This window comes from Astatotilapia calliptera, chromosome 11 (genome assembly GCF_964374335.1).
Source record: "Astatotilapia calliptera chromosome 11, fAstCal68.1, whole genome shotgun sequence".
NCBI lineage: Eukaryota > Metazoa > Chordata > Actinopteri > Cichliformes > Cichlidae > Astatotilapia > Astatotilapia calliptera.
In genome coordinates, this window is record NC_137432.1 from 38,231,117 (window position 1) to 38,246,500 (window position 15,384).

The 15,384-nt window shown below is 46.9% G+C and overlaps 1 protein-coding gene and 1 long non-coding RNA gene across 3 annotated transcripts; one reads left to right on the forward strand and one right to left on the reverse strand.

Annotated features, from left to right (window-relative positions):
* The first annotated feature begins 1,415 nt into the window (after nucleotides 1-1,415).
* On the forward strand, nucleotides 1,416-10,014 carry tmem116 (transmembrane protein 116). Its single transcript, XM_026185794.2, has 11 exons — nucleotides 1,416-1,606; nucleotides 3,292-3,338; nucleotides 3,922-3,985; nucleotides 4,781-4,912; nucleotides 7,084-7,188; nucleotides 8,109-8,158; nucleotides 8,251-8,334; nucleotides 8,428-8,563; nucleotides 8,644-8,788; nucleotides 8,883-8,962; nucleotides 9,343-10,014. The coding sequence occupies exons 1-11, from the start codon at nucleotides 1,517-1,519 to the stop codon at nucleotides 9,511-9,513; spliced, it is 1,104 nt and encodes a 367-aa protein (XP_026041579.1). The 5' UTR covers nucleotides 1,416-1,516; the 3' UTR covers nucleotides 9,514-10,014.
* Nucleotides 3,226-12,988, reverse strand: LOC145432008 (uncharacterized). Of its 2 annotated transcripts, none has more exons than XR_013912350.1 (3): nucleotides 12,849-12,988; nucleotides 12,428-12,536; nucleotides 3,226-3,367 (listed from the first exon to the last, which is right to left on the reverse strand). It is a non-coding gene; the product is annotated as an uncharacterized LOC145432008 (long non-coding RNA). The 2 variants fall into 2 exon arrangements; XR_013912351.1 differs by lacking the exon at nucleotides 3,226-3,367 and adding an exon at nucleotides 11,757-11,890.
* Between the last annotated feature and the right edge of the window lie 2,396 nt (nucleotides 12,989-15,384).

A 15,384-nucleotide genomic window follows, 5' to 3' on the forward strand; every position in this document is an offset into this window, starting at 1 on the left:
TGTCAATAATTAATTAAATGTGTCAATAATTAATTAAATGTGTCAATAATTAATTAAAATGTGAAATACATAAATAATTAATTAAATATGTCAATAATTAATTAATTAAATGTGTCAATAATTAATTAAAACGTGAAATACATAAATAATTAATTAAATGTGTCAATAATTAATTAATTACATATATCATAACTATTTATTTAATTAATTAATTCCAATTTTAATTAATTATTGCCACATTTAATTAATTATTTAATGGTGTATTTAATTAATTCATTATGGCAGTCCTGGCGTTCCATACACATCAGCCGCTTTGCTAAAACACCGGTGTCGCACATAAGGACGCTGTCATAGCCTGTCAGCGATGTTGATTGGCTGCGTATATACGAATGTGAATCGCATCATTGGCTGGACTTTGGGATAAGGTGGCATCGTTCTGATCCCATACGGGAGCAGCCAGTCACTGACTAACACTGCAGAACAGGATTGTTAAAGTTTAAGTTTCAATTCAGGTTGGATTTTTTGTGCGCAGAGACGTGCCAGCAGTGCGCAATTGCGCACGCGCGCAGCTTAGAGGGAGCATTGACCATGCGCTCCTGTGTTTTAAATGCACTTTAGAACAGCACGCAGCAACACTACATATCAGTGTCTTCACTCACCCCTGTTCTCTGTTAACCGTCGGGGCTGGGAGGAGGTGCTGGCCGTCAGATTGGGGTCTGGGATGCGGGGCCTACCTGCTAATGGAGATAAGGGGGCGGTCTGCTTGTCTCCACTTCAGGGAAAAGGGTTACATCTCCTGGGTCTAGGTACGGTTTGCCCCTTTGTGGCACCTGGGATGTAGAGAAAGTTTGGGGAGTGTCTGTCTCCATGTCAGGTGAGCGCCGAGGATCTGTTTATGTGTATATGGGGGTGGGAATGCATGTTTGTGTCTGCGTGCGCCTGTTCGTCTATATGTCAGGTTGGGTCTTAGACTCCACCTCTCTGGGAACATCTCAGGCTCTCCGAGGTATGGAGGCTTATCTCCCCTCACCACTCTCCCTGAATAAAATAAATACATAATTATAATAAAGGTCAATCAAATGGACCAACATGGCACGGCCATGATGATCCGCTTGGCATCTTTCTTCAGGGAATAGTTCTGATGGCTAACGATCCAAACGGGACAGGGAAAAAGATCAGCAGTTCCCTCAGGAGTCCTGAGCTAATACATAAAGTATAAGTAACTGAAAATACTGAGCATATCACACAAGTACTGGAGTAGAAGTACTCACAGCTGCTGCGTCTTCATTTAATTATTTATTCAATTTAATAAAAGCGAAGCTGCGGCGTCGTCAGGCAGGTGGGTATTCCCCTCACGGGCAGGGGGCGTGGTCAGAGCCCCGGGGGCGGGGTCAGCGGATACCGTGCCATCCCGCAGGATAAAAGCTGGTCCCGACAGCCTACGGGAGGCTCAGCTGACCGCTCCAGGACCAGGCACGATCACGTGACCTTCTCACCTTCAGCTTGATTATCTGAAATGCTCAGAGAGTTTCTGATGTCTTCAGACGAGATGATTATGACCAACCACACAGCAGCAAACACCACCGGAGCCGAGGACTGGACGCAGGTGAGCTCATCGCGATCAGCACCTCCTGTGCTCTCAGAATCACTGCGCACATTCAAGCACTTTAACGAGCTCAGCAGCTTTACATGCGGCTGGATAAACGGTGTGACGTGGAAATAAACTCGAACTATGTGTTATTGTGGGATCTACAACAATACAATAACAATAAACAACAACAGTCGTGATTTGGTGCTGCATGAATAAAGATAAGCTGTTTTCCATACTTAGATTATATTGATGTAGACGCGTGATGCCGCAACTCGTTCTGTGCCTTAAAGGGACAGTACACCGCGCTGCTACTCTGTGTGAACAGACCATCCAAGTGTGATTTACTCTGAGCCACGTCCAGGATGTGTTCGGCTTGTTTTCTGTGGTGAGTCTCGGTTTGTTCCGTCTGCACTCGGAGACTCCGTCAGTTCAACATCTGCCAAAAGTCCAGTAAAACAATCAGCTCGTACTTTTGTGCTGCTGCACTAAATCGAGCATCTCTCACTGAAGGAAGTGAAATAAATTCACAAATTTCACTTCCAATAAAAGCTTTGAAGTGCTCGCGCTCACCGCTGAACAATAATAACCTGATGGTTTAATGCAGAAGCAGAGAAAGCAGTCATCATAAACACACACTGGGTTCCTCTCACTCTTCATTTGGTGCACAACTCATTAGAGACAGACTCAGTGATGAGAAACAGGGTCGCTGTATGAAGAGTTCCATGATGAGTCATATTTATATGTATTTATTCTCTTGTACATAATCATGGATTTGTTTATTTTAAAATGTCTATTGATCTTGATCATAATTAAATATATATTATATGTATTATATTTATATAAAGTAAATATAAACATTTACTTAAAACATTTTATTCATATTTATACTTTGATGTATTCTCACAGACTGTATTTAAAAGATGGGTGATTCTTAAAACAGGAAGTTAGCATTTTCTCGTGCACAGGGTCTATTCCCCGAGTTATGTGACGCGTCCATCGGAGTGTGAGAGCGTCAGATAAAATGACTTTCGTGAATGTTGAAAGCTGTCACCTGCTAACTGCTGCTCACTAACGTCCAGATAAATCTGCGAATTACACTTAGCAGTGAGGTTACCACGGTAACGTCACTGCTGCAGCCTCTGCTGGACGTCAGAGGAACTGCAGTTTGTGATGTTTGGACCGTGTTTAGTTTTATTCTGTGTAGGAGGAGGCCGCGGTCAGCGGGCACTTTGAGGGTTGTGCGCACTCGCCGTTATCTTGTTGGTCTTTTTGTGTGTTGAAAACTGAATTTCAACCCTCATCGGTGTAAGACGGTTAAACTGACATCTTAAAAAGAAGTAATAATGAGACTACAACGGTTTCCTTTTTCTCCTCTCGGAGTGAATTTCTGAACTTCCTCTGGGGTTTTTTGTGTTTCCCCCACAGTTTGTTTGTCTCTATTTTTAACACTTTCACTCCCACATCTGCAGCTGATGTTAACTGACCTCACCGAGAGACGAACACTCACTGCAGCATCGATTAAAGCACAATCGCTTTAAGAGTCACGCAGCTCTAAGAGCTCGAATAAGTAACAAAAGAGCGTTTGATGTTTGTGCTTCATCGTGAAGAAATGTGAAGTTTGCAGTGTGTGCGCGTGTGCAGACACCTCAGTGTGTGTCTGTGTGTGTCAGCCTGCTGACCGCCTGCCTGTTTCCCTGCAGGTGTACGTCGTGGTCAGTTGGATCCAGCTCGTCATGGCTGTGCTCAGGTCAGTGTCTTCATCCTCCACAGGCACAGCTGGAAAGTAAAGAAAAGCCATTCATGAGTAATTTAGAGCTTATTTGACTTCAGTCAAGTTCAGCAGCAGTAACTGTCGTCATTACTGTTTTTATCAGGAGTAAAACTGGAAACATGACTGGGAAAGTCAAGATACTCTAACTACATTTTAGTGACACATACATTTGACCTTTTGATATGTAACGTAGGCAAACTGAGTAGGTGACCCACAGAGCTACTGTCTAAAACCTGAACACCTACACGCTGTTTTTTACTGTAAAACTCTGAAATCCTGCATTTTTAATAATCCGAGTCGTCGTCTCGGCCGGACTGTTGGACGTTCCTGTACAGAGGCTTGTTTGTAATGGGCTGCGTCAGAGCACATTAGGCTTTTATTGCTGGTTCATTTACCCAGTGTGGGACCAGTGGGAAAGACCTGAGGGGTCAGAGGTCACAGCGCTCAGACAATAGAGGCAGGCGCAGTTCCAATCAGCTGTTTTTCTTTCACGCCATCTTTATTAAACACCGAGCTCTTCCAGTGAGGTTCCACTCATCATGTGTGTTTGTGTTTGCAGCATTCTGGGTTCAGGCTCCATCATCTGCTGCCTGATGTTACGGGGACTCAGCCGGAAGCCCGAGGTCAGCCGCTTCTCTGTTCTCTGACGCTTTGCACAAACTGTGTGAGATAAACTGTGGTCTGAACTTTAAAGTTAAAATAATTAAGAGGAAGTGCTTATAAAAGCTGGACGTGGCCGCTGTGAAATCACCCTTTGTGTTATCGAGTTCTCTTTTCCAAACCTCAGCCCGAGCCGCTGATTTGAAACTAGGCGTGATGAGAGGGGGCTGAACGCTGACACTGTGCCTATTGTTCAACGCTGCAACGAGGTCAGATTTCCCCGGCGCAGAGGCATCACTTTAGGACACTCAGATGTAAAGATGTACTGTCATTCACATGTTTACATTCAGTTCTGCTTTCTAACCTTCATGTGGATAAGAATGAAAACATTACGTAACCGCTGGGTGCACTCATCGTTTTATACAGAAGAGTCTCTAAGTAGGACAAAGACACCCGATCAGCCACAAAGAAGCCCCGCCCTTCTCGAGTCCTAATGAGGTTCATAAAACCGCCGTCGTGTTTATTGAGTGAGACGCGAAACCCACCAGAAAGGTCTTCAGGTGAACAGGAGACTCGTTTTCTCCTAAGCTTCTGTCCAATCAGACTTGCCTCTACAACCAGGAGTCGCCCCCTGCTGGTCATCTACATTAGCCTCGCTCCGTCCTCCGTCCAGCTTTTAAAATCCTTTCTCAGCACGCTGTAATCCCTGTGTGTGTGTGTGTGTGTGTGTGTGTGTGTGTGTGTGTGTGTGTGTGTGTGTGTGTGTGTGTGTGTGTGTGTGTGTGTGTGTGTGTGTGTGTGTGTGTGTGTGTGCGCAGCTGCAGCCTCTGATGCTGCTCAGCGTCGCAGACCTGCTGCTCGCCGTGTGCTGGCTGATCGGCTCCATCCTGTTCTTTAAAGACTGCACAAGCCGGAGCACGCACTGTTACTACCTGCACATCGTGGAACAGGTGAAACAACACTACACTGGACTGCTGTGGTTATACTGTAAGACAAGGTGACCCACGGAGTACAATCAAACTGAAAGTCCCGAGGGTCCCGAGGGTTTGTGTGTGTGCGGACCCCAGGCCAACTTTATTGATAAAGCTACTAAAATAAAATAAACAGAGACCGATCGCTGGCACGAACTCCGATCTGACGGAGCAGCAGCTCTGACAACACGACGCCACACACGATTTTCCAGATGGGTTAGGTGATTCCAGCGCGGTGGTCAGACCACACTGGTAACACTTCCACCTTCATCACGTGACCCCAACATGTTCAAAACCAAGCTCCGCCTTTGTTCTCTTTACTTTGTTTCAGGGGAAAGTTTTCAGAGTGAAGCGTGGAGCTGCCGAGGGATTTCCATATTCTCAAAGCAAAGTGTTTCCTGAGAAGTCAGCCAAAGTCGACCTCACACACAACTGAAATAGCATGTTCCAAGAACCAAAAAAACAAGAACTTTCACACAATAAAGTCAAATGTTTAACACGTGGAGCACATTTACAGCTAAAAGCAGTCATCAGATTATATCCATAGTTATCAGAAAAGAGTTTTTTAACCACACAAGAGTAAGTTTACCAAGAGGATTTGTGCTAAAGGGCAAATCACCGAAAAAAGGAAGTGGCAGGAGAAAGGTCGGGGCAGCAATCGTGATGAAAAATTGAAAGAGAAACAAAAATAAATTCAATCAGCTCCAAGGAAACAAAACTAAAGAGAAACTGGGAGAGCTGCAGAGCTGAGCTGCGTCTCGTCCGGATCGTAACCTGCTGAGCTTCTCTCCTCTAAATGTTTCATCATCAGTGACTCATCCAGCTCGTTCAGTCCCGTTTACATCAAATAAAACTGGGTGCGGTTTTACCTCTGTTTCTATGACAACCAATCCAGCACCTGAGGACGAGCGGGTAAATGACAGCTGTGTCCCAAAACGTCGGCTGCATCCTCCGGAGGCCGCGTTTGAAGGCCGATCACGTCACAGCCAGGCGACGAAGGCTGTCCCAATTCGTCGACTCCTTCAAATGCGTCCTTCATTTCCCCGAATTTGAAGGATGGGTCGGGTGTGTCCTTCGTGGCACACCATATCCCAGAATTCATAGCGCGGCCCAGCCAAATTTCAGCTGCCAACAATGGCGGCTGCTGCTAAGTTTTAAAATTACTCTTATTATCTTTCTGGGTCACAAAATAAACTTTTAGCATATTTCCAGGCGAGAAAGTAGCTTTGTAAACTTCAAATATCTGCTCGGTTTATCAAGACATCGCATATTTGCAAAAGTGCGCCGACGTTTTCGGAGACGTCTGTTACCCACCAGCTCGATAGCTAGCCGGGGGGTTCAATGGTCACTCCAGCCGGCGAGAGCGGCGGACTCCCGGCTTCATCGTTTTCAGACCCCCGCTCTGTCGCTACTCAGGTTAAACATGATATTGAAGTCACTCGGAGAACTTTCCTTTTTTCTGTGTTTTATTTGTTCCGGAGTAAATCGTTTGGCTGAGATCAAAGTTATTAGATTATTAGATTAAATAAAACTTTATTAATCCATCGGGTTGGTTCCTCCGGGATTTTCACACAGCTGAATAAACGTCAAACAGAAAACTGATTAAACAGAAGTGTGAGACGTCGAGAGTTTACTCCAGTGTCCTGTTATATTTTAGACAGCAAGGAGCAGACGTGGAGTTTATTAAACTCCACCCACACAGCGCTGACGCTGATCTGAAGGCGAGACCGTCCCATTTCACCGTCTCGCACTTCCGGCCTTCTCGGTCTTCGAAGGACCCGGCCCACGTAGACCGCGAAGGCCGGGTCCTCCGAAGGATGCGGCCGACGTTTTGGGACACAGCTGATGTCTCTGTTGCCAAATATCTATCGAGTGAGCTATTCTGGCCCAGATGACCAGGTCCAGATCCTGAACTGGGTCATTCTGGGATGAAATGGAGCAGCAGAACCAGGACAGAACACAGCCTGGAAGCAGAAAAACATTCCTGACCCACATCTCCCACTCAGAGCAACAACCCCGGGTCAGCTGCCCCTTTTGGCTCTCGCGCTCTATTAAAGTCTGAAAAGGGGGCGGGGTGTCAGGTGACCTGTTTAGAAAATCAGCGCAGCGAACGTGAGCGAGGATTTGGCTCATCACAAACTCTGTTTCAGGTTTTCTACATGGCCTCCTTCTTCTACACCCTCTACTACATTTGGAACCTCTACAAAGGAATCAAGGAGAAGTACTGCAGCTGCATGGATGGATACTCTGTACAGGTACAGACACATCTGTCCAGCTGCCAGGGCAGCAAAACACACACAACAGGTAGTAAACAAAGCTTTCAGGGTTTTGTTTGCAGCTCATAAAGCTTTAGAATAACACAAAGGGCAAACCTGACAGGGTCAAACTCTGCGCGGCCCACAGCTCCCAGACGCTCGGTAAAAGTAGAATGGTGGGGAAACCTAAGAGGATAAAAAGATGCTCCAGTGTCCTGACGGGGCACAGACCTCCCCATGTTTGGTCCTGATGCTTCAAAATAGTTTTGATCTGGTACCTGATCACTTCGGTGCAGCATGAACAGCTTTGTTTGTCTCAGTAAACATGAGGCTTTAAAATGATTTTAAAGGGCCTTGAAAAGCTTATGCACACATCCAGACTGGACGACTGTAACTGCTCTACTCGGGCCTCCAACACTCTTCTCTTTACCAGCTTCAGTTAATTCAAAATGCAGCTGCGCGTCTCTTAACAGCTACGAGAATCTACGAACGCATCACTCCAATTTTAGCCAAACTACATTGGCTCCCTGTTAAATATCGCATAGATTTTAAAATTCTTTTGTTCGCTTTTAAAATTCTGAATAATTTAGCATCCAGCTCTCTCGCTGAACACTTAGATCGGCCAATCACAGGCTCCCAGCACAACCTAGGTCTCGGTGACCGGGCCGTTGCAACCGTGGCACCCAGACTCTGGAATAACCTCCCTGTTCATGTTCGTACCGCCGAGTCGATCCAGTCTTTTAAATCACGTCCTGAAACGTATCTTTGTACTGTGGCTGTTGGTTCTAACGAGTTGGCTGTTCTAGCTTGTTGTTGTCGCCTGTCTCATGCTTTTACTGTGAAGCACTGTGGTCAACACTGTTGTTTTAACATGTGCTCTATAAATACATTCTGATGTGATATTTTGCATCCTTGTGCAGGTTTCCAACCGAGTGAGCACGGCGGGTAAAATCGTTGCTCTGGTTTCATGGTGAGTGAGCACCAAAGCCTCACTCTGTGGATGCATGCAAACACACACACGGTGGTACTGATAACAGTGTGTCCTGCTCTGTGTGTCTGCAGTCTGCTTCCTGTGCTGCTGATGCTGCCGGTAATCATAGAGGGGAACATCAGCCACTGTCAGGCCAACCTTACCGAACCCTACAGGTGAGGCCAGAACACAAAGTGTTCACGCCGCGAGCAAATCCACCGATTGCTTCCACGCAGAAGCTCAGTGGGCTTTTTTCCACATCCGACCAGGTGTCTGATGATGCACACCGGAGCGCTGTTCCTGATGTCGGACGAGCAGCCGATGAGCCGAAGCTGCCTGTACCTGCACACCTACCACATCACCGTCTTCCTCATCACCGTGCTCGTCACCCTCCTCAGCATCACGGTGAGTTCACGCTCGTCGCACAGACGCGTCTTATTCTACGAACATCACGTGGAGGTGACCTCCCCTCTCCCCCCCCGCAGGTCCTCGTGGTCAAAGCGCGCTGTATTTACAGGCGCATCGTGACCTCTAACGGTTACCTGGGCAGCGAGCAGCGGGCCTCGTTCAGCGTGATGGACCGGAGGATGGTCCTGTACCCGCTGGTCTTCGTCTTCTGCTGGGGTCCAGGTTTGTTCGGCGCGGACTCTGATTGGTTCTTGTTGGCGACAGACGCAGTCAGCGAGGTTTCAGCGTGTCTTTGTTTGTCGTGTTGTTTCCTCAGCGGTGATCCTGGCGTTTCTGCGAGTGGCGGATCCCGCGGCGTGCCAGGGCAAAGCCGGGGTGGTGCTGTACATCCTGCAGGTGAGTCGGTACCAGAGAAACACGACGGCGTTTACGCTCTGAGCTCGTTCAGCCTGTTTTTGGTGGCGTGTCGTCTTTTCCTGTTGAACAGTTTGTTTGATTTGGATCTTTTGACAGCAGTCGAACATTTTGTGGTTGAATTTGTGTGTCGGGCTCATTTTGTGGTCTTTGAATGTTCTCTTTGTGTAACTATGTCTCATTAAGCTTCCTTTTTGTGCCGTCTCGACTGCTTCACTGGTCTTTTGTTGCTTTCTGTGCGAGTCATCACGTAGGATATCTCAGGCTCATCGTTGTGGTTCTTTTTGTCGTAGTCACACGCCTCTCTCAGGTTGTTTCACGTGTCTTTCGTGCAGTGACCCGAGCGTGTCTTGTGTCCTCAGGCGTTAACCTCGGCCTCTCAGGGCTTCTTTAACTGTCTGGTCTACGGATGGATTCGCGTGTACCTGCGGCGAGCCCGCAGGACGTTTTCGTCTCGAGACGCGGACACTCAGACGCCTCTGCTGCGAGCGCAGAAGAGGAGAGGCTACCAGACCCTGCAGACGCTCGCCTGAGACACACTGAGACCGAGGGCGTGTCTCTGCCAGCTGCCTCGAGAGGAGAGTCTGAACTTTCGCTTTCCTCGAGGGGGGAAACACTTTGTTTCTGCATCAAACTTCCACCTATGATCCTGAACCACTGAGGCGAGAAAAAAGGGAAGAAGCAGGAGGGGGGGGGGGCTTTACACCGAGAGGAAGAGCGACGCCGAAAACAGGATTTGAAAGAGACGCGACATCGTCACCTGTGAGCTCCATCGCACGGACGGGCCTCACAGGGGTTTGTTCAGGCAGGTCACATGACCCCTGCTGGTCACCGGCGCACAGTGAAAATGAAGACGCGTTTCTTTGGACGTTTGTATGTTTTATGAAATGTGCAAATGACAGAAAATTATTCCTTGTGTTTAAAAAAACAGATTTAATCTCTGAGACTTTTTGTAAATATGCTCCTTTAATCACATCTGAATTTGTTTTCCTTTTATTTCTGTTGACTGCATTAAAATAGAGATTTCTACAGAACGCAGTCGTCGTTTCCTTCCTGTCATTTGCGGCTCCATTTCCACTCTTAGACTCCAGATGCTTTTCCTTACTCTTCTTAGATCAGCTCATCTGTCTGACACCAGCTCTCTTTAGACCCTCCCTTCCCCTGTGGTGGGTCTGCGCCTCCACAGGCCCCACTGGTTTAGAAACTTATTCTCAACAACAACACAATCAGCGATCGATCGATTTTACTTGCTAGCAAGGGAAGGCTGGTTGGAACAGGCTCTTGGAGCTCAACGCTCCTCACCCGACTCAACCCAACTTCTTCAGAGAGGAGCCTTCCTCACAGCTGTTTACTGAAAACAGTTACACAACAGTAAACACAAGCACCTCCCCTCATAAACCCCCCTATGGTTCTAAAAGATAAGGCTGTGTGTGTGTGTGTGTGTGTGTGTGTGTGTGTGTGTGTGTGTGTGTGTGTCATGGTTGTGCGTTTGTGTGACCTGCTGATCACAGAAGGACCATAAAAGCAGGAAGCTTACCACACAGGAAACAGATCTGCCTAAGAAAGCCTCCCCCAGCACCAGAGTAGCTGGGGGAGGTGGTCAGGATCAAAGGAATGTCTTTGATCATATAGTTTAAACTAAGACTTACAAATTTAAGAAACACAATGACAACAATTAACAACTTGACTCCAACACCCTGCCTGCTTTCTTTTGATTGGGAAGCTTGTGGAAGCCTGCTGAGGGGCTACGTGTGCTCTGTGGGTGCTCAGTGCCTGTAGAACAGGGGTGTCGAGGGCCGGTGTCCTGCAGGTTTTAATATCACCCTGGGCCAACACACCCGATTCACATGATTAGTTCATTAGCAGGCCTCTGGAGCACTTCAGGACATGTTGAGGAGCTCGTTTAGCCGTTAAATCAGCTGTGATGGATCAAGGACTCGTCTAACAGCTGCAGGACTCCGGCCCTGAGGCTGAGTTGGACGCCTGTGCTGTAGAAGATGACTGTGTCAGGAAATCTGTGACAGTAGGAAAAACACTTGAAGCGTTTGGCTTACAGAGATAGTTTGCTGCCTCAGTGTTTTTATCATAGAATGAAACATTTTTAATATTTATTTGAAAGAAATAAGGAATATGTCTCCTCTAACGCCTGTAAGGAAAAGAAAATTCAAAGGTTTTCTGAATTTGAAAAGTGGACATCTGTTCCACGTGGAGGTTCAACGAGCAGCATCAGCTGGGCTCACAGGACCAGAGCGTTTTACATTCATGACAGTCTTCTGATCTTTCCTGGAGGCAAAGATGAACGAACATATAATTATGTGTATGTAGGACAGCGTGCTGTGTTTAGAGACGCTCCATTGGAGTCATAGACGAGCAGCTCTGTCGAGTCTGATGTGCAGGACTCCTGCGTCTGCACACGGTAAGGATGTAAGGATGCATCCTCGGCGTGTGTGTGTTTGCACGAGCGGAGATTCCTCAGATGTGTGACGTCAGAGGCTTTCTGCGCCTGCTGACCAACCGAGGCCGTCGCACCACACGACCATCGCTTCTTTCACACCGGAGCCTGACCTCACTCATTATGGGATGTCCCGTTCAGAGGGATCCCTGCCAATTCCCATCGTCTGCTGCGGGCGTTTCACGGCAATCTGCACAATAATCAGTTTGCTCTTCAGGCCGACGTCAGCGTCTCTGAAGTGTTGGCGTCCGTGACGTGACTGCAGAAGAATCTGAGCCCCGTGGGAGAGTTTGCAGAGCTTCACTTCACGAAGAACTAAAGAGGCTTCAAAAGGTCTCCGGGTGAATGTTTACCGCCACGTTCACACCGACACACAGGAAGTGTTTGATTTGAAATGTTGGTTTGCTCTCGTGACATTAATGAGCTCGTTTGGATTTACGTCATGAATGATTCAAAGCCTGTGAACACGAATACAGTGCAGAGACAACAGAGTCAGAATACTAAAAGACTGAACGGAAACACGTGCACACACAGACGGAAACTGGTTTAGCATTAATGTTTTATTTATGACACTGATGTGTTGTTACGCAGTGATTGGGACGTATGTTGCTCTAAGGCAGCAGTAGGCAACTGCAGGCCTCGAGTGCCGCGTCCTGCAGGTGTTAGATGTGTCCTTGATCCATCACAGCTGATTTAAAGGGCGAAATGACTCCTCAGCATTTCCTGAAGTTCTCCAGAGGCCTGCTAATGAGCTAATCATGTGATTCAGGTGTGTTGACCCAGGGTGCGATCTAAAACCTGCAGGACACCGGCCCTTGGGGCCTGGAGTTGCCCACCGCTGCTCTGAGGAGTTTATCATAATGGGCATGTCTGAACTTAGAAACAAACACCAGGGGGCGCTGCAGGCTGTGTGTAGTCTTCGTTAAAACTGCACAGATTTAATGTATCAGGATCTTTACCAGGTAGTAAACTGAGAACAGCACATGACATCTTACACCGTGTGGTCGTTCAGATGCAGATTCAGTGAAGTTTGAGTTCATGAAGCGGACTGTGTGAACGCTGGAACAACAACATCCACCTGTGACGCTGTCTGGGAGCTTTCACCTGTATCATGAAGAAATCAGGTTTACTGCAGCATCATTGTAATAGAAGCTACGTGGCAGTTGAAGAGGGCGTTGTAGGTTTGTCCTCCACGTTTCACAAAAGCAGCAACTTTCTTCCTCCCGTTAAACTGTCTGCTCAGGTGAAACACGGGCTGCAGGGAACGCACACTTTAGTGCTTCATTCTGCCTCCATACTGCTCATCATTCACTGAAACACACATTTTACTCCACAGAGGAAATATCTTTATGTTCAGCAACTCATCACTCTTTCAAAAATGTCTGGCTCAAAGCTTCAGTTCAAACTCTGACTTACCTTCCAGGCTGAGCTCATGTGCCGAGCGCTGGTCACCACCGTGTCAGAGGAGATGCCGTAGTCCTGACCTTTGTGGATCAGCCACTGAGCTCCATCAGCGAGCGTCACTCTGAGGGAAGAGAAAACGTAACGAGTCTGACGCTGCGCTCATCAAACATCTGAGAGTCCCAGATTCGAGCTGTCAAAGCGCATCTGTGAACTCAAGGAAGCAAAGGAACGAATCTGAGGATGTAGGAAGTGCAGCGGAGCCTGGACAGAGTAAGAAATGCGACAGTTGGACGCAATCTGAGCCTTTTCAAAGAATAGCAAAGAGTTGTGATGTCAAAGCTTCGGCCAGGCCGTGGTTTGTCTTTGTTTTGTAGCAAAGGTTAAAAACGTTTCTAGCCTGGAAACATAAAAACCAGTCTGGGCTCAGGTATGATGACCCATCACTGCAGCCGTCAGCAGGAGCTGCTGCAAAGTGGAACTGAAGAAAACTGAAGGAATCTCAGGCAGCGTCTTCTTCTGCGGCGACGGTGGATTCCAGATGGACATCAGCGGTAGTGAAAGCAGCAGGTTTTTAAATAAATACGGTGAGCGTGTAGCCTGCCCTGACGCCGGTGTGGCTGAGCGGTCCAAACGTGGACTGGATCCAAGCGGTCGGACCATCCATTCAGCTTTGTACACTGGAGAGTTGTAGAGATCTGTGAGCTGCTGACCCGACAGGTCGTAGTTGCTGTATCCTCCTGTCAGAAGGAAACGCTGTTAGTTTGATGTAATCTGTGTTCTGTACAACCAGCCACGCAGCTGCTTTTAAACCTCACCACAACATTAAAACTTTTTACCAGACGAGGAGTCCACGGTCAGGGCCGTCAGAGTCAGCGCACAGAGGAGCACTTTGAAGGAACCCATCGTGGACATTTGTCCCGTCACAGCTCAGAGAGACGTTTGATAGTCCTGACAGACTCCCTGCTTGGACTCAGTTATCTCTGCTGTTTGTCTCTTGGCAGATGAGCCGGAGTTTCCACGCTGCTGCTCGTAAACAGGTTTCATCACATCAGCAGAAAGAGCTCAACCTGCACGTATGAAAGGATTTACTGACGTGGATTTCTAGACTGTAACTAAAATATGCTGAAATTTTATGACACATTTAGGACAAAATTTGTACCTTTTTATATTTAAATCTAAATGTTACGGGGAACTAAATATTTAGCTAATATGCAAATTTACTGGTCAAAGAAAATATCAAAATAAAAGCTTTACAAAAACCTCCTGTGGTGGACTGACGGGCACGTCTCAGCAACACGAGCTGCTTCACTGCTCGCCGCTTTGTGCAGTAGTGCCCCCTCAGCAGCCTCCACTTCTGGAGCTCCATAAATATTTGTATAGAGACTTATTTTCTAATGGACATTAGCACAGTGACATGAAACCAGTCAGATGTAGCTGAAGTGCAGCCTTTCAGCTTTAATTCAGTGGGTTGGACAAACGGATTAAAAATGGGAGAAACTGGAGTACTGTTAGCACAATCCCTTTGTTTTAGAGGCTCTAAAGAATTTGGACAAATGAAGTAACTGAAAATAAAATGATTGTTTCTATTACTTTATTCCAAACCCTTTGCTGGCACTGACAGCCTGAATGCTGGTTTCCTGCTGTTTAATGCTCTGCCACAGCTTTACTGCACCAACCTGCAGCTGATGTTTGTTTGTGGCCTTTCTGTCCAAAGTTCAGAGTGAAATGCTGAGCGGGGTTAGGATCAGGTGACGGACTTGGACATTGAAGAAAATTCAACTCCTGAGGTGCTTCGGTGGATGTTGTGAGTCATTGTCCATCTGTATGTCTTTCTTGAAACTGTCGAATTCGTCCTTCATTTCTTGTGTGATGTCTTTCTTAAACGTGGCAAACTCAGTTTTAAACTCGGCTTTAAGTGAGTGAATTTCCTTAATGATGTCCTGGAAGTCTGCGTGAGGGTGGCTAGCTGCATCTCCTTCCATCTGCTCGCCTTGCACGCTGTTCTCGGACATGTCTGCGCTGCCTCCTCTTGCCAGCTCCGCTTGTTTCACAAAGTCCTTAATGTTTCCTTGTCTTTTTGACCTTCTTCCACCTTCCATGGCATTTATTACACGGTTTAGCGGTGGAAATATTCGAATTCTGGTTTTCTTTCGAGTTTTGACCGGGAGCTGCAAGCTTATGCTGCCATCTTCCTTACGTCCCCCTGGTGGTCTCCCAAATTTTTTAAAATTTTCATTGTAAGTGGGCTAAAGCAGTTAATTAAAAGTAGTCTAACATAAATGCTGTAATTTGATTAGTTTAATAAAACATGTAACTTGGATGATTCGATGCTGGCGTGACCACAGTGCACGTCTGCTGTCGCTCACAGTGGTCCAAGGACCGCTCAGGGAGTTTGTGTGTTCAGACACGTGAAACATTAGAGGGAACGTTGGTCACTGCAGCTCAGATAAAATAATTATTGTGGGTGATTTTAACATCCATGTAGATGCTAAGAATGACAGCCTCAACATGGCATTTAGTCTGTTATTAGACTGTAAAAGAACCCACC